Source organism: Lagopus muta, chromosome 1, assembly GCF_023343835.1.
Source record: "Lagopus muta isolate bLagMut1 chromosome 1, bLagMut1 primary, whole genome shotgun sequence".
NCBI lineage: Eukaryota > Metazoa > Chordata > Aves > Galliformes > Phasianidae > Lagopus > Lagopus muta.
Window position 1 is genome coordinate 118105425 of NC_064433.1, and position 26968 is coordinate 118132392.

The window sequence follows — 26968 nt, forward strand, 5'->3', positions numbered from 1 at the left end:
GATGGGAGAAAGCAGATTGGTGAGCACACACCATTTAAGATACTAATGGAAGAGGAAAATATCCCTATAGTGAAAAATATAATGCCAGCTATTAAATAAACGCTACATAAGAAGATATTCCCTATGCAACCTACACAAAAGCATGTAAAACTCCAGAGTCTTTCCATGATTTAATGAAACTGCTCTTTTTTTTTCTTTTTTCTTTTTTTTTTTTGAAGTTCATAGCCCTTGTGTACAAACTAAGAGCAATTACATAGCTTACTGAGTACAAAGAATTGCTTTAACGTTATTTAAACAATCTGCGTGGAGTGGCACCTATCACCATAGCAACAGAATGCTTCATGTAAAAATTTAACACAACTTACATAAATCACCCACAGATCAAGGAACTACTGGGAAAAACTGCTCTCTGGATTAATAGAGATGCAACGTGGGCACTGAGCTCTTTTCTTCCAGATTTCTGAAATCATTTTCCATTTCCATTTACTTCTGCCTTACGTTCTATGAAAAGCATCATCTTGCTTTCCCTTGAGATCTGGTCACATATTAATTCTTAAGTACCATAGAATCATTAAAGTTGGAAAAGACTAGTAAGATCATCTAGTCCAACCATTAACCCATCTGCATATAATCACATTTCTTACAACACTGTTTCTAAAACAAACTGGCAATCTATTAGGTCAGAAATTCTAGCAAGCATTTCATAACTGGGTAAAGTCATACTGACACCTGCTCATCTATCTTGCTAGATTCCAAGTGCTCACACAGTTTAAATTGAATTTCACTTCAGGATAATTCTTCTACTCAAAGACATTCTCAAGAGGTAAAAAGAATCCACTGAAACTATCAACAAATGAGAGGTTGACAACCAGGGTAAAAATGCTTCAAATGAGAAAAAACAACAACAACAAAGTAAAAGCACACCTTATTCCACACTTCTAATCCAGAAAAATTAGTGTCAAGCATTCAAAATGAGCTCTTTCATTACTGACATGCCAAGCACAGTTTCTAGTGGAAGGTGTTCTGCAGTTTTTTTTCAATGTCACCTGCAAAATCATTTAGAGGTAAATAATTTTAGGTTTTTTTACTTCTGTTTTTCCTTTAGGATTCTCATTATAAAGAACTGTGGTTTATAAAACAAAATTGCAGCAAAATACTTCATAGTGCCTAGGTGGTTATTCTGCCAACAGAGAAAATAACTGAACTTGAGAAACATAATGGTATTTAGGAAGATGGCATTTCAGGCTCAGCTATGACTCAAACGTTTCACACTGGATAATCTGAAATTCTTCGTGTGTTTTTAATGGATTTAAGGAAACAAACACAAATGTATCTCACATGACCTCCCTGAAATAAAGCTTGACCTCACACTTTTCATGACCAAAGCTTCTGCTGGCTTCCTAGCAACGCAGTTTCTGTAATTCACCAGACTGAAGTGAAATCCTGCTTTGTAACACCTGCTTACAGATACTACACCGTCTCTGGAAAAGGAAAATCAGAGTTTCTGAAGCAAAAGTAGTGAAAACCATTTTTACTCATCTAATTAATATAATCTCAATCCATCATCGTTAAGGATTAAATCCAGCTTTTGCAAAGAACTACAGACAAAGCATGGCATATCTCCTATCTGCCCCTAGCTGAATGGAAAACAGTGATGGCACTCAACAAGTGCAGGTGCAGTGCCCATATAAATCAACTTAAGGAAAAAAAAATAAAACAGGTTTTATTTAAACGCAATGTATGAAACGCCTGAAAACACTTTTCCTCTACATCCACACTTGATCTCAGTTTCCACGAACTTACAGCCACTTTCCATCAAGTATGAATAAACCCAAGCTGTCCTTGACTCTTTCACTATCACCTTACCTTGACCCATTCAGGCTCTTTTCCTTATAAAAATTCAATAGTTACACTGGTTTACCAGAATATGCTGAATCAAAAAGAGTACCCTTTCTTCCACAAATTATTCTGCCTCTTTTTGTTTCATTTTTTTTACCTCCATTGAGAGAGTCTGTTAACCTAAAAAATCTTCTAAACAAATAAACAAAGAATAAGCCAACACATTCATATTTTCTAGTCGCTAAGCTTCTTATATACTCAACAGTCTTTTTTTTTTCTCCCTCCTCCAACCACGAGGCAAATTATTTCTGATAGAATTTCATATCCCTATATACTGTTATTAAAGGTTTAACCTTTGATCTACTCCCTGCCTAATTCCATTTCAGAGAAACACTCCAAAACATAAATAAAAGACAACAATCCACTAGTAAGCAACTTGAAAAAAAAAAAATATATATATATATATATACACATATATATAGAAAAATTGCAGAAATAAGCCACTACAATCAGAAAAGGGCATCTATGCCCACTAGGCATTTAATAATTTATTTTTACATTAAATTACAAATGAAATTTTCTGTCAAAGTGTGCTCTGGAGAAATAAGCTACTCTTACTTTGAAAAGGAGGAAAACATTGCTAAAGACTACAAATTGAAGATGCTTTGATAAACAAAAACAATTTTCATATTTGAAGCAATCCTTTATATTCCTCTTTACCTTATACATAATACATTGACTTCTCCAGGTGAATAAGCAACCGCATGTGATAATACGCATTCTGAAACACCGCTGTTCCTGAGCACTGTCTGAACCCTATGCAACAATAAATCTTGCTTATCAACAGCACTTGGAGGATACAAGGTCAGTTTAAATTTCTGTCAGCATGATTTTCAATAACTTACAACATTCTTATTGGAATATCATTTTGATCAAAAGGCAGATGTTGCCTTGGTACTGTTTTCTGGTAGGACTTTTTTGTTCAGTTTTTAACTTCACACCACACTTGTTTATCTACCCACTTGTACACTTATCCTCCTACTTGCACACTTACCAGAAATGGGACAATTTGTATAAACTGTGTACTATGCATACATACATACTTCAAATTCCAAAACTGTAGCCTCCTTTTTCTTAAAAAAATGTGGGCAGGAATTATTACTAGTAGAATAACAAAGATTTCCTGAATGCATCTGTTAACAAAGTTGGAGTAGAAGGAAGAACTTCAAAAATTTAAATTTAAAAAAAAAAAAATCAATTTTCATGTACAGTTTTGCTTATGAACACCAACAAAAGCATAACAGGTGTAATAAGAAGCTAATCAAACATTCACACTACTTAACTACTGAAGCCCTTTTATTAGTTAAAGAAACCTATGGTAATTAGCTACTTAGCATGACCTTAAGTTCAATGTTTTAAAAATATATTTATCAAGTCCTTAAAGTCCTTAAGAGCTAGGATGGCAAAAAGTGAGGAATCATGATAGAAAAGAGATACTTTGTAACAACATTCCTATTACGAAGGATATTAACTTCCCTTTCAGTATATTTGATACTATCCCAACAATGCTAATAGAATCATTACATATGATACATTTCTATTCTGAGTGTTGGGCTCCCAGTACAAATTGAGACATGGAGCTATTAATCAGAGGGCTGGAGCACCTCCCCAATGAAGACAGGCTGAGGGAGCTGGGCTTGTTCAGCCTGGAGAAGAGAAGGCTGTGGGGTGACCTCATTGCAGCCTTTCAGTACCTAAAGGTAGCTTACAAACAGGAGGGGAATCAACTCTTTACAAGGGTAAATAATGGCAGGACAAGAGGAAGTAGTTTTAAGCAGAAGGAGGGAAGATTTAGGTTGGATGTCAGGGGGAAGTTCTTTACAGAGAGAGTGGTGAGATGCTGGAACAGGCTGCCCAGAGAGGTTGTGGATGCCCTGTCCCTGGAGGTGTTCAAGGCCAGGTTGGATGGGGCCCTGGGCAGCCTGGTCTAGAACTAAATGTGGAGGTTGGCGGCCCTGCATGTGGCAGGGGGTTGGAGATTCATGATCCTTGAGGTCCCTTCCAACCTGGGCCATTCTATGATTCTACTAGAAACAGTCCAATGTAGGGAGCTACTAAAGAGCCCTAAATTTAATAACCCATCAGAAAGGAGGGTGACATTAAGAGTGAAACCACAGCAAGTATTTGTCCAACACTATCTTACTGTCTTAAGGGGAAGAAAACAATAATCCTAAACCAAAATAAAACAGCATAGAAGCGTAGGATTAGTGTGAATGCAAAACAGGTTACAATAATAATTTGCAGTGCCCTGAGGGACCCGTTCTCAGAGGCAAATTAGGTGTTCAGCAACATGCAATGCACACAGAAAATGAAATGGTTACACTCAAGTATGTGCCATGCTGCGCTATTCCAAAGTTGATTCCTAAGTAGGTATTATAAATCCAACTTTAAATAATTATTTAAAGGTTAAAGCACAGACTTACAATTGATTTTCTTAGACTTTATTCTTTGAATAAAGAACTCTATTTTTGCTATTTTTTTCTTCATTATCATTGAGTACTTACAAATGAGGGAGGAGGGGGACAAGAAATGCCTTAATTCAATGAAGAAACATTGCAATTAGCCTTAAAACATGCAAAGTATTACAAACAAAGCCAAATTAGTTCCAGCTTCCCTCCCCCCACCTTGACTTCTCATTTTTGGTTATTAATTCTTAATGTTGACTATAAGCAAACAACACAAAAATCAGCTCTGAACCTTGCAAGCGTTTAGTTACTGTAGGGAATACCAGTGTTTTATTTTTATGTTGTATGAATATCTTTGAAAAATTCAGAGGTATAAGAAAACATGCAGACTATTTCCTCTTAATACATACTTTATAAAAATCTATTCTTAACTAGTGTAAAAAAAATTTGTATCATTGTCTTTTTAAGGTTTTTCATAAACTCAAAAAAATTATAAATTAAATTACAAATTGCTATAAATTAATGAAATACTATGAGATACTTCATGTACAAAAGAAATTGAGCTCTAAGACAAAAAAAAAAAAACCCGCTAAGGTGATATAAAAACATTTTGTTTTAAGCATTTAGCCTTAAGAAAGTATAATGAGGATTTTCAATGTGCTCAATGATCATACAAAAGAAAAACTCAAAGGCAATTTGAAATGCTATGCTGGAACACATTCGTTTTAAGTAGAGATCAATCCACATGTGTTTGGAGCTAGTAATGGAATTTTTCATTATCATTCTTCTGACTGCAGCTCAATTCAGTACCAAAGCATGCTTAAATTTAGGCACGTAAATGCTCCTTTTGAATTCAAAGTATGGATTCATGTACTGGACTGCTTCCTGATTGGGAAAGCATGTCAGTTTTGGCAAAGATAAGACTTCTATTCTCCAAAAATATTAAATAGTAACATTTGGTCTATTTAATTTCTCACTGAAAAACATACAGAGATAATTATTTACCTATGACCATAGCAAATCAGTAGTATCATGAATGAGGATGACTTTAAAAAAAAAAAAAAAAAAAAGTGAGCTGATACTCAGTGGCTTCCTGGGAAATACTGCAGCGGTTCATCTTCTAACCTCTTTCTCATTAATAGTCAATACTATTAATGAGAAATACAAATATATATATAATTAATTTCATCGTTATATAGTTAATGAAAACAGATCAGATGGTTCTTACTCCCACTAAAAAGCTGGACAGTGAGTCACAATTACTTCTACAGAAAACAAGCAGTTTAGCCAAGGGCAATACATGTCCTGTATGCTTCCTGTCCTGAAGTACTGACCCTTTTCACAGCTCAATAAGGGCACAACTCACCGTGGGGCAAGAGATTAAGAAACACTTTGCACAAGAGCTCTCCATCCCTCAAAATAAGAAAGCAGACAGAGGAGGCAGGAAACTGGCATGACTTGGCAAGGACCTGCCGATCAAACTGAGGAAAAAGAAGGTCAAGCACAGGCAGTGGAAACAAGGACATATCACCTGCAAAGATTACAGGGATGCTGTTTGGATGTGCAGAGATGGGATTAGGCATGCATGGAACTGAATTTGGCAAGGGATGTTAAAAACAACAGGAGATTCTATAGGTACATAGGTCAGAAGAGATAGGCCAAAGAGAGCATGCCTCCTTTGATAAATGAAAAAGGAGAACTGGCTACAACAGATATGGGAGAAGGCTGAGATATTCAGTAAGTTCTTTGCCACAGTTTCCACTGGCAGGCAGGATTCTCATATTTCTCACATCCCTCAACTTCACATCCCTTTCTTGGTGGGAACTGGGGGAGCAAACTCCCCTCACACTGTAAGGGCAGAGCAAGTCCGAGAGAGCCTCACAGACTGGATGCGTACAAGTCTATGGAGCCAGACAACATGCATCCCAGGGTCCTAAAGGAACAGGTCAATGTGGTTGCCGAGCCACTCTCCATCATATTTGAAAAGTTGTAGCTGTCAGGCAAAGTCCCTGATGACTGGAAAAAGGGAAACATCACTTCCATTTATAAAAAGGGAAGAAAGAGGACCTGGGGAACAATGGACTGGTAAGCCTCACCTCTGCCTGAGAAGATCATGGAATAGGTACTCCCAGAATACATGCTGAGGCACGCAAGGCATAAGCAGGTGATCTGAGACAGCCAGCACAATTTCAACAAGGGAAGGTCATGCCTGATCATTCTGGTGGCCTTTGCGATGGAGTGATGGCACTGGTTGACAACAGAAAGGAATCTGATCTCATTTACTTGGACTTCTGCAAGGCCTTTAACATGGTCCTCCACCACATCCTTATCTCTAAATTGGAGAGATACTGATTTGAAGGGTGGACTATTAGGTGGATAAGGAATTGGTTTGAAAGGTTACAGCCAGAGGGTTGTGGTCAATGGTTCTATATCCAGATGAAGGCCAGGAACAAGAAGTGTTCCCCAGTCTGTCTGTTTTGGAATCAATACTCTCTAACATCTTTACCAATGACATAGATAACGGGATCAAGTGTACCCTTAGAAAATTTACTGATGACACCAAGTTGAGTGCTGCAGATACAGCAAAGGGATGCCACCCAGAGAAACATTTATAAACTGCAAAGGCAGGCCCTTGTGAACCTAATGAGTTCAACATAGAAAAGTGCAAGGTTTTGCACTTGAGTCAAGGTAATCTCAGATAAGTACAGAGACTGGGAGAAGAACTCCTTGGGAGTACCCCTGAGGAGTACCATAAGCTGAGAAGGGCTTATGGTTCCTAGTAGGGGAACACGAGCCAACAGTGTGCACTTGTAGCCCAGAAAGCCAACAGTATCCTGGGCAGCATCAGAAGAATGATGGCCAACAGGACAAGGGGGGTGATTATTTCTCTTCTATGCCATCACGAGGCCCCATTTGGAGTACTGCATTCAAGTCTGGAGCTTCCAGATCAAGAAAGAAATCAAGCTTTTAGAGAGGGTCCAGATGAGGGCCACGAAGATGATCAGAGGGCTACAGCACGTCTCCTGTCTAGACAGAATGAAGGAGCTGGGTTTGCTCAGTTTAGAGAAGGCTGTAGGGAAACCTCATTACAGCCTTCCAATAGCTAGAGAGAGATTATACACATGAGGGAAATAAACTTTTTACATAAGTAGATAATAATAGGACAAGGAGGAATGTTTTTAAACTAAACGAGGAAATATTTAGCCACGACATCAGGGATAAGTTTTTTACTGAGAGGGTGATGAGGTACTGGAACAGGATGCCCAGAGAGGTTGTGGACACTCCATCCCTAGAGGTGTTCAAGGCCAAGTTGGATGGGACCATGGCAACATGATCAAGTATTCAACCTAGAATCTGGCAACTCTGTGTGCAGCAGAGGAATTGGAACTTGGTGATCCTTGAGGTCTCTCCCAACCCAAACCATCCTGTGATATGATTCTGTATAATCAATAGATATCAAGATGTTATAATCACAATATAATCAAGAGAGTTAGGCAAAGTAGACAACGATCACAAAAGAGAATAAGTGGAAGAGCTTACCCTTCGGCTGAACTCACCACAAAACACCAAGAGAGGTGATCTCCAGAAGAGATCCTTCCCCTCTGGTAGCCAGCTCTTAAATAGGTCCAGGAGGGGTGGAGCCAGGCTCCACCTCTTCCGGCAGCACAGGTGAATTGCCTTCACCTGTGCTCCTCTGGCTGACTCATGGCTCACCTCAGGTGATCAATCAGAGGTTCAGGCCGTGACTCAGCAGTTCCCATGCAGATTCCATAAATAGCCATCCACAAAAACAAAGGCCTGCGGTCTTCTTTCACAGCCATTGCTGCTGGCATCTCTGTTGCAGTTTGAGACAGAATGAAAATGAGAAGTCTGACATTGATTGCAAAATGGCCAAAAGCACAAGACTACCAAGACACCCCCCCTTGTCTCTTGCCCAGGCACCAAAATGCACCCTTGCTAATGTGATCTGTGGGGAGGGAGCAGACCACGTTCTATTTTGCACACCAAAAAAACATCAATCAAATTTGAAGGAAAAATAAAACTAAAAAAAAAAATTTTCATTTTCCAAATTTGAGCACAGAGGACTAGCAACACTACTCTTCTCTAAATCAGAGAGGAAGCAAACCCAAATAATATTTGGTATTGTATGTATTTATCAAAGCATCAGAGAAAAATGCATTGTTTTTATAAAAGGGAGAGTAGTGTCATCAAACAAACTCACACTAAGGGGACATAGGAGATCTTTAGCATAGACCAATTGAGTGACAATAGACTGATACTTCTAACAACTAGAAAAAAAAATTCTCCCTAGCACTCTTAGTCCTACCCAGCCCACCCTCTCCTACTTCTATAATCTCCAGTTTCTTAAGTGCACTCACTTCTGCAAAATTCTCCATATTGGCATTGGCCCTTCCCTCATACTCTTGCTGAACCACCAGGAGAGCCAAGTCTCATCCCTCTGCATGATGGGCACTGCATGCATCTCTCTTCTTCCTCTCAAGCACTGTCTGTTCCAGCACTGAACTGCAGCCCAAAGCAAGTGGATATGCATACAGAGGGAGGGCCAGCAGTTCACAACAGATGGCTGTGACCTGCCCCTGCAGCAGCCAACAGAGAAGAATTTATCCTGACATTTGTCTAGAGAAATGGAATACGAAGCCAACAAGCTGCGTCACAATCTCAGCTGAAGGAGGGTAATTTGGGTCCAATAAACATTCCTTGTTCTGCTAGAAATAGTTGCTGTAGATAATCCTAGTGGGTCTTTCCCAATCTTCATGATTCTATGAAATAGAACACCAAAAAACTAGGAAAACAATGATATAAGATAGTACCACATCCCTCCACAGTTATCAATAGTAGACAGATGAGTTGTAACCTCAAAAATACTTGCATCAGAGTACAGGATGATGCTTGACTGAACAGAACTAGTTTAATTTCCCAGGTTATTCTTCCAGCATTTAGCATCAACATCAGAATGAACTCGCAGCAAAGGAGACTTTTCACTTCCCAGCAAAGACAGGGACAGTTCTAAACCACATTAGTGAGAAGAAAAAAAAGGATGTAGTAGGTTCTCTAAAATGTACTCCAAAATGAAGCCCATTACAAAAGTGTTTCTCAGTGTTAGCTTCTGTATTTCTTAAAGCATGTGCAGAAGTGCATTCTTTATTCTAGCCTAACAGGGACATGTTATCTTTACAGGTGTGTAGATGATATGAGCTGCATGAAGGAGCACATAACAAAGCTCCTCCTCACATACATGCACACCATGTCAAACAGATAGTTAATGAAAATCTCAAGACAAAATACAAGATTTCAACTATACAAACTATCAAGTATAATTTCAAGTATACTAAACTATTTGACTATACAAATTTATAGTAATGTTATTCAACCCAAGATGAATTTCACTACTGAGATAGGCAGGGAGGACATGAAGGATGCCCAAACTACTATTATAAAATCAGGAAGCGGAATTTTTATAGAGAATTTACAAAGCACAAGTATTTCCTTCTTATTGTTAGACAATAATATAAACAAAGAATAATACATGACAGTGCGCACAAGGTAATGGCCATTTACTATTACAAAAGATTAAATTTCTAAGTAGATGCTCGCATACCTGTTGTACAATTGTTGTCAGCTCCAGACAGAGTTGTATTACGTTATTTCTTGTTACAGAATAATCTGTCACAGCAGCAAAAGGTGATCTAAAAAGAAAGAAGGAAAAAAAAATGCTCAATGACACTGTCATATATCCACTTGTTTCAGTGGCTCACAATGAACTTAGCACCCATAGGACTTTTTTAATGCATTTCTTTTCTAGTGATATTAAAAGCACGGATAATACTAAAATCTATTATTAAAATTGTAAATTGCAGGATACATATCCACGGAAAATGTTCAACTCTTCTTGTTTTTTCTTCCTTAAGAAGCTTCATTTATAGAAGCATAATTTCTCATAGTCTTCCAGCGCATTCCTGAACTACTTTCACACCCCTAGAAAAAACATCCCACATTGCCTTTGGCAGTTGTTTGGGAATGCCATTACTAAAGTGCCATTTTCACCTCTGATATGGATGGTGCACAGATATAAATTGCACCAGGAAAGTATTTCACTGACTCACTGCAATTTCCGGAATCATGTCTGATGTCTAATATAATTACTGGAGGAACTCAGAAGAAGTAAAAGTTTTATCCAAATGAGAATGCCGTTTAGAGCCAGAGATGAATCAACACTCAAAAACAGTTACAAAGGCTAAACTGGAGGCACAGCTTAACATCTCCCCACACTGTGCCACAGTCAGAAGTGATCGGTGAAATGAAAAATGTAATCCAGCACTTAAAGAAGTCACCTACATGCATCCTACACCTTAAATGTCACGTCAGAATGCTTTAAATGATTATCTACCTTGTCTAGAAGCTTGCTTATTTTCTGGAGGCACTGCTAAAACATATTTGGTTAGCGAGGCTGGCAGTCCTCTGATTTCTGTGTTACAAATCTGTCTTAAAACATAAACACAACTTGATCTATTCTGTGTACTCAAGAAGCAGTCAAACTAGGCAGGGCTGGAATTTTCTGCAAGTGAAGAGTTCTACTCCACCAGTGTTGCAAATGAGGCTTTTACAGACATTATTACCATCACAAAGATGACATTTCTCCATAACACACTTGCTTCAAACACTTAAAACAAACAAACAAACAAAAAGGTGGCAAAGTACTGTGTGGAATATAATGTCTGAATAAATTAACAACAGATCATGCAGTATATAGATCAACTATTTGAAGAGAAGTGGCTTTTAAACAATCTGGATCACTTATCCTTTCCCAATTGTCACAAAATCTCGGAGCATTTATATTCATAAAGAGCTCCTAACTTCCTAATCTAAACCTAAAGACAAGTTGCCAGTACAAAGAACTCTGCTATAAGCATGTCTAAATGAGAACTATGGATACAGTTCTACTGATTCTTAGTAGTTTTCTAAAATTCTTTTCTGTGTGCAGAGTTACTGAACTTTTAGTACAGGCAGATTTTGCCAACAAGTCCATGTGAATTTTATCTTGTTCTAGTGCTCTCTTTCTTCTCCAGAATTTTAAATCCTGCCCTGATGGTTCAAAAAATGACATGAACTCTGAGGCGCATACTCAAGACAAGCAGCTTTAATTTGATGCAATACATTATACAACAAAAATATATTTTTTCTACCTTTATTTTCTAGGGAATTTAAAAATAAAATTACAGAAATAAGAAGTCTGGCAGAGTTTAAGAACCATATAAGCAAGCAGACAGTAGAATCTTGGTACGTAGCATGTAGATAAGTTCTGAAAGGTGCCTGACAAAAGCCATTTGACACAGAGCTATAATCAAAATTGAAAATGCAAGTTTAAAACTGTACAGTACATACAAACTACATAGCAGGTTTACCTACAGTTACAGAGTATTACTGAAGTTCAGTTGATATGAGAGCTTATTAAAGGATGAAAGCTGACTGTATTTCTTGGTTATGAACGATAATCGTGTTTTAAAAAAAAATAAAAAAATAGTGCGTTAGCTAAAATGTACAAAAACACCCTTTTTCCCCTTTTAAAATTGTGGCTGTCGAGGTTTTAAATCTACCTGAAACCTTTAAAAAGGTCATGTTAACTTATGAACTCATTTTTACTTAAAATGAATGAAATCAAACCAGCAAATGGCATTCTTTTACTTTAAGTATGGATGTTAATACAATTTGATCCTCAAATTACACAACTGGAATCTATTTGACATTTCAAAGCCTCCAGCACTGCTCTAAACAAAATCGCATGGTAGGCTTTGGCTTCTAAAACTGTATGATTTTCTTTCATACTTTTACAATTTAGTTGGTTTCATGGTTCATGAGGAAAATAATGACATTTTTACCATCATTGCTCTTAGTGAAGAACGTTAGAAATGCCCCAAATAAATTTTAAAGAGGAGGCAAAGAGACTGAGACATTACTCATTTTTATTACACTGAGGTTTACACAGTGAAGATTTACTGAAAACAGCATGGAAAGAAGTGACACATGGGTGGCAGCAGAAGGGAGAAGCTTCCTAAGAAATATAATCCTTATTAAAATATTTTGAGAACTGATTAATTACTTGGAAGGATAAGATGACAGGTCCTTGTTTCCTATGGAAGAGGTAAGCAGTCCTCAAGCTACCTCTTCTGTAGTTCTCTGTAGCTAATAAACTGATTCTCACATGGCAGTCTCTGCCAATGCTTCTATGGGATATTGCTACAAATCGGACCACTAAAATTGAAATTCCCTCTTCACCCTCTCCCCAGTTCAGTCCACTTCACTGGAGGTAATCGGCACACACATGGACTACTGCAGTAGGCAACTAGGATAGTAGCAAAAACAAAAGCCTCTGCAAGTATATTTACTGTCAAAGGATACTTATTTTGGTAATACATCCTGAACCTCAATTTCAACCATGAAAGTCCAGCAAGACTTGATATAACAAAGCAGTTTCAACATAAACATCAATAGAAAAGTCATTATGGAATCGCTGATTTCATAATAGATACACTGTGAAACACCAAAAACTCCTCTTCATTAATATCTGATTTTAAAATGCATTGTTTCAATACAGTACAGAATTATTGACAGGTCAAACAGAAGTGAAGATAAATCCTACATACACCTTTTCAATTGGCTACTCCAGCACCTTCCTTCTCAAGACTTTAAAAACATACCAAGTTAGAGGAATTCCTTGTTTAATCAGACCACTTATCTCCACTTTAAAAATATATATGTATTTCTTAAACGGTCTGAACCATTTCCATCAACCTCTAGATTTTATTATTTTCTTTCAAAAGTCTTCTGAGTCCCTTGGACCTTCAATTCTCAGGTACTTCATATGATTACATAGAAGCAAATTCCCTGCGAATAACTACAATATTCAACATGCATTTTGTTCAATTTAGCGTTCTTTAAATTAAATAAGAACTAAAAACTATCCTGGTATAAAGGCTATATGCTGTCCCACTTCCTGCTGTGGCATGATCCTTTGCCTTTCACTACCTTGTTTCTCACAGGCTTTTCAAAATCCTTTCCATATACGTTTCCATATTCATTGAACCCTCTTCTCAGTTCCTCTTAAAAATTCATTATTTCTTCCCTCAAAAACTCTCACAGATCTTTTCCTTTTTGCCACATGCACATGAAACGCCTTCATAATTCTACAGCACATGCATGTTTCATGACCACGCATGCTAGTGACGAGGGAGCCTCTTAATTCTTCCATTATGTGTACCCACATTGTGAACCTGCACCATGCTAGACTTCATATATTCGTATTCATGTGTTGTAGACTGAAAGCCACTTGACAGAAAGTGCATTATTTGTGGAGTGAATCACTGAAATGTGTTTTCTCTTTATTTGGGTTTTCATTTGTTTTCCCAGTGCCATCCTTGCACAAACCAGATCTACCTTGTCAAGTAATAATCAAGCACAGCTAACAGTACCATATTGAGTCCCTTAAAGAGGAGGCCTCAAACTAGTAACAGCTTTTGTAAGTAAGAAGTTAGATGCTTGCAAACATTCAAGCCTAATTCTCCCAATAAATGGTCCTCTTTACTTACAATTACAGAAGAGTCGCACAATAAACATAAATGAGGCTCATTCACTGAGAACAATGAGACGAAGAAATCCAACAAGACACGCTTCACCTACAGTGTAAGAAAATGCATGCACTGTGTCACCATGGTGAAAAGAGGGAGAGTCATATATGAGTGGGAAATGCATTCTCCTAGCACAGTACTTTCATGCAAAGCATATTAAAAGAGTGTGCTGAAGGTGACCACCTAGAATTATTCATATGTAAACAAGAGCATCTACGTAATTGCAGGCTATACTCTGTGCATAACAAAGAATCAGTGAACAGGCTCAGTCTGTTCTGCTATCCAGACTTATGCACTGAAGCATCCAAATGTCCATAACTTCAGGCACAGATTAGAGCCTACCTTAACAGGACTGAAGTATACATACAAGTGCTTTGCTAAATATTAGCACATTTAGGACCATGACAAAACAACTTACTAACCTGGGGTTCAGAGTGAAAGAATTATACCTCATCATTCCGTGACTGCCCACAAAAGCTGATCTAAGATATCAGGAATGTCTTTTATTCTGAAATTTTACATTTTGTTACTTCTCTCAGCAATTTGACCTGCCTCTTTAATAGGACCAACAATTTCTATTTGCAGTAGGACTTTTTGTTCATTCATGTGCCGTTTTGCTCACGTATCAGACCAGAGATAGCAATGGTAAATTAATCAAACTTGTGCATATTTGTCAGCCTGCCAATTTTTCTCCAGCCACAACTCTGAAAGACCGGAACTCGAAAGCTATTTCCACAAGATATCTTTGCTCCTATTACTTCAACTTCAGCCTAATCCATAGCAGCAGTTTAAGATTTTATGGGGATATATGCCAGGGTGAAAAACAAGGGGTACAAGAGCACTGCTGTGAAAGTCACATCAAATAGCTGCCCTAACAGACAGCTGAGTCAAAAAGTACAATTAAAAAAAAACAAAAAAAAGTCCAGTGTTCTCTGGCAAATCCTAATCCATGACCATGAAAATCTGTAACACAATACCACATGCAAAACTTTCTAGTAGTCGATTATATTTTCTTAATTTTTTAGAAAAGAAATGAGATGTGAGAACAGCACAAGAGCTCAGTCTTAATCATAAAGGTACTTATAAGCTGCACTAAACTCCAAACTCAAAAAAGCTCTGGATAGTTTTCTGGAAACACTGTATCACTAGTTTTCATTTCATACTTCCCTCTAGACAAAAGTATTGAAGTTTTCACTGTTGCCACTGAAGACGCAAGTGAAATACAAAAAAAAGTAGCTTGATTATCAACATAGAGTGAATTCATAGTGCTTTCAGTTCAATAAAGCCTCAAATGAATGGCACATAATTTAGAAATTTCACAGAGGCAGTGAACACAGATGCACACAAAAAGCAACACTTGTAAAAGTGGTTTTATGTAGGACTGTAGGTGCATAAGAATAAAGCATTACCTGGGATTGAAATAAATAAATATGTCTAATTTCTGTTTAATTGCACAGGTACCACTGGACACAGTATTATACAGAAAAATACACTTCTATGAGGCTAGAGATAGCTTTAAACCATAAAATTGGTTTATTCATGCTTTGAATCCACAGTAATGGACTCGCAACAGTAATTCTACTTTAATCATACATTAAAGATTTTCTTTCTCTGGTACACCTTAAGTTTAAGTTTGGCTTGAGGGACCTACAACTTCTACCTCAATTCTTAGTTTTAGATAACTTGAATGCATTTTTCAATTGTGTTTTTGCTTCATGTTTTCTAATGATTTTCTTTAACTATTCAGTTTATTTTTCAGTTGCTTAACAGTACTCATCTTCCTCTTGCATTTATATCAAATAATCAATTTGCAGAGAAGTAAGTTGCCCAACTTTGAAGGCAATATTACGTGCACCGTTATTCAGAAGATACAAAGAAACACATTCACGATAACTGTTGTACATAATCTCAGCAAATAAAGTATATTGTATAGAAAGCACTGAGGTTTCAACCTCTTCAGGCTGAAGTGCATGAACCTTGTAAAATACAGAAGAATTTCCAGGAACCCAGTACACCAAAGAAAAGAAAGATTCAGAACGATAGCATCAATTACTATTTCAAAGATTACAAGATACAAGAACTACAGGAACAAAGACTGAAAATAATAACTATCATCTAGCTTGAAGTCTGGATCGCCTGGACAGCTCCTCTCTTATTATTATCTAATTCCTAAGAAGTATCACTTCACAGCAGAGACATTTAGATGCCAAGTCATTCAGAACAGCAGACAAATAGTTTGTTGCTACAGTGTAGAGTATGTATTTCCATCAGCTTAAGAGCTAAGTTGTGTGTCAAGTGGAAATACATCATGCTTTCAGAAAAGACTCTCAAGATTTTCAAGGAAGCTCAAATCTAAGCACCCAGATGGCTTGCAAAAAAACTGAAGATTAGGGAAGGAGCATAAAATAAAAATTATTAAGACAAAATATTTTTCTGAAGATTTTGTGCTTTGAGAGAGTAAAGGGAAATTGAAATGAGTCTAAAAAGCTTAAGGACATAATCTATTTGCATGATGACAATTTCTTTGCAGAACATAATTACTAGGGAGTCATTTTATGCTCCTAAAAATTCTCAGCCAATTTCCTTTGAAAACAGCTAGAATTCTCTGCTGAAATTTCCAGTTCCTTAGCGAAATTAATCTTGAAGACCTTAAAACCTCAGCAGTAAAAGCTATCTTAATTTCCAATAAAAACCTCTATCTGTGACATACATCTGAAAGTACAGCTGCTACAAGCAGAGGCCTGGAACAAAGAGCATTCTTAGATCAGCTCCATACAGTGCCACTATAAGAGCCACAGTGAAAGTAACTCAGCAAATCACAACTTCTACAGTCTGTTTGATAATTGTACCTGGCCTCATGTATCATGGCCATTATAAGCAGTGAACATCCTATGGAAACATCATAAAGGGAGGGCTTGCTTGAGCAGCTGGCAAAGCACGACTCATATGCTATCATCATCATTCCCCACGCATAAGAAAACCTCATCATTGCATTTCTAGGCAATGTGAAGCTGCTGCTGGCTGCATTTTCCCTGTGTGACCTGTGAGGCAAATCGACACAGGGACAATGGAGAATGGATGTTACTATAGAGTGGATAACCTTAATAACCAATTTATACCTCCAAATGGTTTTCTCTTCCCTCTCATACCCTACAGATGGAACTGGTGTTAGGCACCAACCAAAAGAATTCAGATTTGGCCCAGATTTTATAGCAATAGCTTTGCAGAATGAAATTAAATCCACGTTCCTGACTTCAGATATTTAATATCTAAAATCTTACTATCTCCCCCTAGTGGCCCCAACATCTGCTCAGAAAAAAATGTAATTAGCAGAATGCTGTTGTATTTCAGATGTTCCATCTTCCTGAGAAAGATACATTCATTGGCCTGCTCTCACTCCAGCTTGGGGATTTCACAAAAAAGGAAGAACAAACCTAAACAAGAAAGCTTCACATTCTCATAAATCAGAATCGACTTAAAATGTTACAGAAAACATTTGGCAGCACTACATGTTTAGGCTACGCAGAACATTAGAGGCACTTTCTCAGAAATCTGAATAAAATTAATACATTGCTTCAAGGAAGCCTCATTTGCACGCTAAACACAACATTGCTAAAAGCTTTCACCATTGTTGCCTTAATTTTTAATTTCTTGGAACTCCTTGGTTTGATCAGCTTCAGATAAATGCATAAGTCATTTTGCATTTCATTTGAGAGTAGGATTCACATACACTTAAAAAAAACCAAAACATTTCAGAGATCTTTCTGCACCAACACTACAACTAACCAGTTTACAGGAATACATTCACACATTAACACTCAGATGCAAGCAATTTTATTTTATTTTTTTTTTTTTAATTTTACTGTTATTTGATCAGCCTTACAGAAAAAAGCAAACTAGTTGGCAGAACAGTAACTTTTTTCCAGTGTTAAATATACATGAAAATCTACTTTTTAATTTCAGACTATTGAACACAAAATATTATTTCCAATTATTTATCCATTGTCCACAATTTAGATGAGAAAATAATCAAGGTCTTTTCTAAATGGAACAAAGTCCCAAACAGTGATGTGCTTATGCAGAACATGATTTCATACTATTCCTTCTGTTTTAAAACTCAGAATGATATGCTATTCTCTGCCAAAAATTGTTTGCAGGAAAAAAAACAAACAACACAAGGACTACAGGTCTTCCAGGTCAAAGCAATAGGTTAGAGGTAAAGCTAAAAACAAATTCCCAATTCTTCAACTTCCAGTACCTAACTCTTCCCACAAAGCTTAATAATTTCTCCACATATCTAATGTTATTCCCTGTGCCTAGGTAGAAATGCAGGAGCGCATCTTCAATTTTGAAATCTAAGGGAAGGCTAGAAAGGAAGGTAGAAATACTGGTAGTTGGAGTCTACTGAATAAAAGAGTTTAAATTTCAGTTAGGAAATGGAAGTGATTCCTGTTTCACCTTACCCTTTCATAGGGAAATCAATTATGGGACAGGAGCCATCAGTTAGATACAACACAGCAAAACCCAGAGAAGTAAACCAAAACAGCTCTATTGGATTCTAAGAACTACACAAAACTCGTACTCTGAAAAAACTTCAGCTGCTGGGTAAAAAAAAAAATTAGATACTCACTAAAGACACATCTTGCAAATCAGGGTAAGCATTTTATTTTTCATGATAAAAATGCACTGTGATGCATTCTCATAAAGACAGGGAGACTCATTTCAACCACTTCCGGAGTTTACATGATCATCTTAAATACCCGCTTATGACTATTTCTATCGCTAGAAAATTATCAATGCAGGTATACTAAAGGAGAGCAGTTAACCCTGCTCTCACATATTTTCTAGCTAATAAAATAAGAATATAAGCCCATTCCAGCTGCATCTACAGTTCTGAGGTATTTCACTGCAGTCCAAAAAAAAAACCAAAACAAAAATGCACCAACAGTAATTAAAAACACAACCAACATAAACTGCAAGACCACACACACACACAGTAAAAGTCTATATTTACACATACATTATGAAACGTAAGACTACAGTTTCGTCAGTTTGATTTTGTCAGAGCAAAGAATCTGATTTATGCAGGTCAATGTATTATTCTATATTCTTAACGAAATATGCAAAAATCCTAATCATGTCAGCCTGGTGCTATGCTGTATTTCCAGAAATGTGTAGGATTGCAGGGAATTTGAAAGTATTGTAATGTTATCAGAATCATGTACTGACAGTTAAATAACAAGGAAAAAAAAACTGCCACAAAGTTCTTCTTAGAATTCGTGAGTGGATTCTGCTACTGTGTAAATGTCTACGTTACGTTTTGTAAAGAGGCTGGGTTTTCAGCACGTCCATGAACTGGTTACCCGTGACACATATGGGATATTTTACCTGTCCAACCAAGCCAGGAGACTTTTAGCAGCTCCAATGAGATCCACTACTGATGTCAGAAAATCGTTTGGTAATTTGCGGCTGGTCCTTCCATCATAGTGACCACTTCTCCTCCTCCCAGTGATGAAGTTCTGCAGATTTTTGGCAGATGCATTCAGTTTGTGTGAAAGAGTTTTCAGATTTTCTGTTTCCAAACCATAGTTCTGAAATTAAAATAGAAAAAAAAAAAAAAAACAGAAAAAGAAACTTAGCCGTGCTACTGAACATGAAGTACTGAGAACAGCAAGACTGATCTCCTTCAAAACTTAACCATTCCCAATAATTAAGGTATAAATATACCCACTCATTAGATTTTAAATGTATGGCATGTTCTGTTTCTAAAGTGCATAAAAATAGAACAAAAGAAGAACAAAATTATGAGCGATCTTTTAGATGGTTTAAGTGAGCTAAGAAAAAAAACATCTCTTTCTAGTCTGGAGAATTGATTTTCCAAGCAGTAGACCCAGTAGTTCTCTCAGTAAATCTGACAGTTACAGAGCAGCCCCTTCTGCCTTCAGTCTCACTGATTCCTAAGACCATGTAAGAAAAGAGGGCTTGCAATTAGCAAAAGCGAACAGTATGAACACAGCGTAATATCAGACTGCTTTTCTTGGAAGCATGTTTATTACCATTTTTAATTCTTGTTAGCAGCAGAAGACCAGCATAATCACAGACCAAAGAACACAATGCTACTTTGCTCAAAGTCTGTCTTGCCCATTTAGAGCTGTAAACTTTGCTTCCACTTAAGACACAGTTCCTTAAGCTGAAATTAGTCCTCTACTATGCAGCAGATACAAAAACAATTTTGCAGAAATATTAACAAATACTACTTGAAAATCCTTCAAATGCACTGAAATGGCACTAGAGAATATCCTAATTTAATGTTCTATTACAATTTATTACAGAAACAGAAGCAATTTGATAATTCTAAAATAGATGTTTTCCTCACAAATGCAAAGAGTACTAGCATTATTTAAAAAGAGATCTTCCTATTTTAAATAAATATGCAACTGTGGAGACTTGAGCTTATCATTACCACAAGAGATGGGACTGCTAAAAGTGCTCCTTGCCTAAAATACATCACAGGGTTATGATGTGGCATGGCTACAATTTCATCTGAGATAAGAGCTACTTGCTACTAACCAAGGTGGATGAACCGGGATGCAAAAAAACTGCCTCAGCTACACACACAAAAAAAACATTTCCTAACAACACTCCCTCTCTCTCATCCCAGACTCCCTGGTTTGGTCACCATACTAATCTGTCTATGAGAAGGGATGTGTTTACCAATTCCAGTCTAAGACTACTGAAGCTTATTACTGTGATTATTTATTTTATTTTTTTTCCTACAGGCAAGGATTTTTTTTTCCTCTCTTGTCTGTAGGAAAAAAAAAAAATAAAATTAAAAAAAAGATTATTTCCAGCAGTTGTCATTCTCCTAATCCACACCATTTACTAAATCAACTTATCTACTCTTTAATTATATAGGGACTCCAGGAAGATTACACTGTCATAAGACCCAGTAAACACAGAGCCCCTAACCCTTCCACAGTCCTAATCCCAGGACAATGCTGAAATACTGCAGAAAACAGAGACTTCAGAATATGGCTTGGATGTATCTCCCACCCACATCCTTTCGATACCTGTAAATTGAACACACTTAATAAGGAGTCACTACAATGTCAGTCATCTTTCCCACTTCGGGACTCAGCTTAAGAGGGAAACAAGCATATGCTAAGATTGCATTTTAAAAATCTCTACTGCAATATCTGAGAACATCGTATTTTAGCTAACAAATGGCTTTGTGGGAATGTTTATAACTGCACAGTTTCTGCGTAGGCACTGTCCGTTGCCACCTCATTCAGTTTCCAATTAGACAGTCGGTGCATTTGGGCAATGACTTTAAATATTCTATAGCAATTATACAACAGATAGAATTAGGCTATAAATTAAAAATTTACAAGATGAAAACAATAGATTAGGAAAGAAAAGTAAAAGATACTTTGTTGTGCAGTTAAGCGGCTCGTAATTAATAACTTATTAAATCCGCCCAAATTAAAGAGATAAACATCAAATAAAAACAAATTTGTTTTTCCTGCAGTTTTCTGTGGTTGCTGTGGTTGAAAGAGCTTGATGAAGATGTAGGGCTCAGGAATAAGCTGGAACAACAATAAATAGAACAAGTTTTTTTTAATTTCCCTTCTTCTTGAGCATCTAGCTTGTTTGGGTGAAGTAATTAATCAGAAAAGAAATTAAGTCTACTCTGTACAAAAAATATGTCATGGGAAGTTTCTTACAGATCACCTTTCTTGAGCAAACTCAGAAAAGCAAGCCTACCACAAGACAACATGTATTTACAGTGATGCTCACATTCCCAAACACTGAGAGGAATGACTGCAAGCTACAGCCCTGTCGTAGGTCTCCTCATGAAACGTCCTTCTTTCTGATGCACAGAAAAGCAGAATTTCTTAATTAAGGTGTTTGTCAGTGGGAAGCCAGTGGTTATCCAAATACTGTGCTCACATTCACCCTCAGCAACTTGAGTTCTGTCACACAGCACCTCTAACTCTTGTCGCACTCCAGGTGCCTCAGTATTACTGTAGTTTTCACAACAGGGCCTGTATTTCAAGTTTCCTAATCCCGTGGCACCATTCCTTCTGTAATCCAGGGGAAAGTGCTGGAAGGGCTGCCACAAGCCATGCTAACCAAGGGCGCACTGATCCCGAGCCAAAGCTGGGCACAGGGCCCACAGATGGATGCCTACGCCACAGATGGATGTCCATGCCAAGGCCCAGGCTTCAACCTGAAGCTCTCCCTTGACAGCCCTGAATTACTTCACCTCTTTTTTCCTCCATCCTCCTCTCTGCTGCCTGACCTGCACCTTGCCAGTTCAGAGAGGCGAGCAGTGGGTAGCACCCAGCAATGATGGGCTGTGCCTACTGCAGCAGAAGCTCAGGTCAAAAACACCCAGGCCTCAAGTCCCAGCAGAAAGAAAATCATCAGTAAAACTAAAACAGTGAGCAAGACACTCAAAAAAGTATTCTGTGACAGAATAACAGAACACATTTGCATATATGCTTCTTTAGAAAAGCAGCTCCTATAAAAGCTTAGTAGTCTCATTGATGTTTCAAGTGATGACCACGTACAAATGTATTCTCTTTCCTTTTTGAGACATCTTTTTTCACACTTAGATACATGGAAATGAAGGGACAATGTTAATGACCACAAAGTCTGTGTCCAGATACATTCACCAATACTTCATGGTTTCTTACTGCAAAAAAACAGAGGGGTTCAGTTGGTATCTAAGCTGCATTCAATTTAATCATTCATTAGGAATGGTGCTGGTTTTGGCACAGCCTCCACCTGCAGTATGAGACAGATATAGGCAGGGGTGTAAAACAGATATAAATTTCATGCAGAGTAATACAACGGCTGAAAGTAAAGCCTCCTATTTTAATATGTTGGCCCATGTCAGAGGCGGGTGTTGGTGGTAGGGCAAGAAGAGGCTGAATCTTCCAAACAATATTATGCTATATTGTGCTGCTGCATGACAGAAGGCAGCAGAGAGGCAGTCTGACACAATCACATCTGACATGGAAGTACAGATGAAGAAAAGAGGTGGAACTGAATTCCTCCATGCAGAAAAGATTGTACCCGCTGACATTGACACTTGCATAATGTTGATAGAAACCCAACAGTGGCTGCAAGCACAGTGGATCAGTAGGTGGTGTTTCAGCAGTAGCAACAGCAGATCACCTCCACTAGTGCAAATTTTTATAAGCTCAACATGCAGACTCTCATTCACTGCTTGTGAAAGTACATAGCTAATGGTGGTGACTATGTAAAAAAAAAAAAAAATTTTAGAATTTAGAAAATTTAGGAAAATTTGCTCTATCAAGTAGAGTTATTGTGCTCTTTGTAGTTCTGGTAGTTTCCATAGAGGCATTACTTTTGGAGCAAGGTACATATTTTTGGGCAGCTCTGTTTAAAGAAGCCTTCAATGAGAAGGCTCCTAGAACAGCAGCCAAGCTAACAAAATCCCCACTTGATATATCACTAATATTTCCAGTCCTCATTAAAATAAAAAAAAAAAATCTAACGTGTCATGTGTTTCAATACTGGGGAAAAGGTTGTTCAAATAATTACTGCCAAGTTCGGTCATACTTTATATGCGATCAAATACTATTAATAATATGCTTCTTGTAGATATACAGTGTTTATCTCTAAGCAACATAAAAAGATAATTGCAGGCAAAGATGACAATTCTTTTGTTTTTCCCTACTCTGTATTTAGCCTGCACTAACGCAAGTTATAGTGTCATTAGCCAAGATAAACTTATAGTCATTGAAAGAAGCATAAAGCAATCTGTGTGCTTGTAGAGATTACTAGCAGTAAGGCAAATCTATACGTCTGCTTTCTCAATGAGGAGCCGCAAAGGAAGAGTGCCTTTAGAGACACCACACCTGAACAGAAATGGCTCTAATGGCATTTTTTCTCACAATCACAAAACAAGAACTTGATGAAGCTTAAGTGTAATAGCTTGTCAGCAGGTGTTTGAAAGAAAGGTGGTGGGAACTATTAATAGGCATTTTACCTACTAATTACTTTTCTGTGGATTCACATGGTAGTGATGAATTGTAGCTCTTTTCTTTGCATGCTGACAAGTAGCAGCTGTAATCACTAGTGATTAATTTTGATTATTTTTTATTGGTGGGGAAAGCCAGCCTAGCCCTCTCTCTCTGCCCATCCATCCTTGCATCAGCATCACAGGCTAGAAAGAGAGTTAAGTTACCAAACTTTGGAAGTGAAATGAACATTTGGGGGCAAGTTTGATCAATAACTAAAAAATAAAAATATCAGATCAGAGCTCAATTTCTTCTTTCATTAAATGCACTTAAGCCTTTATAGCAGGTAAGTACATCTCATATTGCTAATACCGGTTAGAAAGGAGAGCATTTCTATCTCATACAGTGCTAACAATCTCTGCCGGCTCAGACATGGTGACTAGAGGCTGCTGACACACTTCAGAGTATGCCACCACTGTTACAGTGCAACACAAAGACATAAAAATGTCAAGTTCGAGTATCAAGAGAATTCCATGTCTGAATTCATCACAATATACTATATAGACATACACTCCAACTACCAAATCCAAAAATCTCTTACAACATGTGTCCTGATCAGAACTTTTTATAAATCCACAAAAGCCTACATACCCATAAACACAAAGGCCACATTACGTTCAAGAACATCAAATGATTCCCACAAACAATCCAAGAGAGAAAAATGAGCATATGGTTCTCTCTGCCCCTCTCTTTAAATAGCTGGTTCTTCTCTTTCAGCCCAGAAAGCTGCTGGAAGCCATATGGAGTGCAAGGCATTACATGACCAGTGTTGATTCTCACTGAATTGACGCAAGATGGGAACCAAGGCTACTACTGCAACACTGATTAACTGGGACAAAAGGAAAATAAGATGAGCACAGCAGACGCCAGTGCTTACTTCAGTCAGCTCTGCTGCCCTGTTGGAGAAAGGCTGCTCTTACTGTACAAACTACAGAAGGTAAAGGATTATGGTGACAAATATTTGCCACAGAACAATAAGCATTATTTTTTAAAGAAGGAGAACAAAGTTGCAATCTCCTGAAAAGACAAATATTACAGTCTAGGTTGCTGTATACTGTATAATATATGTGTTAGGAAATAAAACATCTCAATTATACTTGGTGTCTTCAATTAGTTTGGGCAGCAATCACAAGGATGAATTCAAGTTTTATTTCTAACACAATTTTTCCCCCCCTTATTCACAGACTGATGCAGAAGCTGCAGGTAAAAATAGCATAAGGCTATAGAAGTGGAGTTAAGATAACATAGGCAAGTTTACATTTGTTCCTCACTATTTTTCAGAGCTCTCATCTTCCAAATTTAATTCTTGAGACACATGTCTGCATGTAATATTCATTGCTTTTAAACAAGCAAACTGGAAATGACAAAGTTCACAGTCCTCTATTCCTAGGAAGCCTGCAGAAGTTCTTAATAATAATCAAAATCTCAATAATAATCAAAACTGCATCACAGGGATACCATGGCACATGGCAGCCATTTCAAAGCCATGCCTCAGAATTTGGGGTGCTAAAATTTTCCCATGAAAAATTCTAATCTTCTCCTTCAAAGTTGTTTTTAAACTAAGTAAAATCCATCCCCTTCTGAACCTCATACTCGAAAGCATTTGGCTAAACACATCCCACAAATTATGAGGCAATTTACAAGATCAAAGTTGTGAACGACTGAGAACACAGCTTGTCATATGGATGGTGCCTTATGTAACTTTGTACCTCATCAGCTCTGCCTACAGCATTTCTACATATATTTCTAACAACCTTTCTTCCAGAATCATGAAATGCCAACCCTAAGGTTGTCCCTCCTTGGAATAGCACTGACATATGGGACAATGCACAGTCTATACAGATTTCATAAGTAGAAAACAAATACATAAGGAAACAAAGCCGGAACATTCAAATGACATTATATACTGCAGCTATTAAATATATACTGATTAAAAGACAAATGGTTTCAAAGAATACAAATATTTGTCCTAAGTGTTTGCAGTCAGGAAAAAAAAAAAAAGTCAGGTGCATGAGAACCCAGGAAATTTTAATAATAACTATCCTCGTGTTTCCAGAAAAAAAAGAAAAAAAAAGCAGTTCTTTTTCCACAGCACAATCAAGTAACACATCAAAAAGCCAAGCCCTAGTTATGCTTTGTAGCACTAATAGAGCAATTATGTAACTATGCTCCTTACTCTTATTCAATCAGCAGATTCTGCAAGACCAAGTGTTCATTATGTTTTCTTTGTTTTCCAACTTCCTCGTGTAATTTTGTCCTTAGTCAGCCAGGTCCTCTTACTTCTCTAGAATTCAAAATAACACTTACGTATTCAGTTACATGCAGTTCCAAATTCTTAAACAGCTAAGGAAATAAGATCAGTCTTTTTCAACAGGCCTGCTTTTAACCAAGGCATCTATTTTGCACTTGCCCAAAACTCAGAATAACCCAAACACAGATCAGAGGAAGGACATTCATTCCTTGCATATGGACATATTTACTGCCTTTGGCATGCCACAGGGTTTACTGCAGTTCTGCACAAAAGATTTACTAACAGCTACAAATATCAGCTATCAGACAGCCTTTAACTCATTAGTTTTATTGATCTGGTTATGGACCTTTGATTGAGAATTTCCTTCTTCATAGTAAGTTATTTCAGGCTGAAGACAAGGCAGCAGCTGATAGATAAGTAGAACTTTAACTTGCAAAGGGCAAGAGAAAAAAAAGGGCAATTCTTCTGCCGTGAGCATGCAGAATATTAACAATAAATCCTAAGTACAGTATAAACAAGCTTCCATTCTGGAATGAAGCATTCCTCATTTAGCACTACAGGGTTTAAGTCTAATACTCACTATTACTGACAAAGTAGCTCTAAGATTTGACTAGTGATAAGGGCAAAGGAAAGGATTTTTGTGTGAGAAATGGCAAGAAGATTATATTAAGATAAAGGACGTAATTCTTATGAAAAAACTGAATCATTCAGGGGGTG

General features: G+C 37.3%; 1 protein-coding gene across 7 annotated transcripts in view; it reads right to left on the bottom strand.

The window, feature by feature from the left end:
* Window positions 1-26968, bottom strand: part of CNKSR2 (connector enhancer of kinase suppressor of Ras 2) — a 208296-nt gene that overhangs the window by 142956 nt on the left and 38372 nt on the right. For all 7 annotated transcript variants that reach the window (XM_048955183.1, XM_048955191.1, XM_048955198.1 and 4 more), the window contains exons 3-4: window positions 19337-19539; window positions 9925-10012 (exon numbers count right to left, since the gene is read on the bottom strand). In XM_048955183.1, the coding sequence (XP_048811140.1) occupies window positions 9925-10012; window positions 19337-19539 (291 nt within the window). The remainder of the gene's footprint in view (window positions 1-9924; window positions 10013-19336; window positions 19540-26968) is intronic.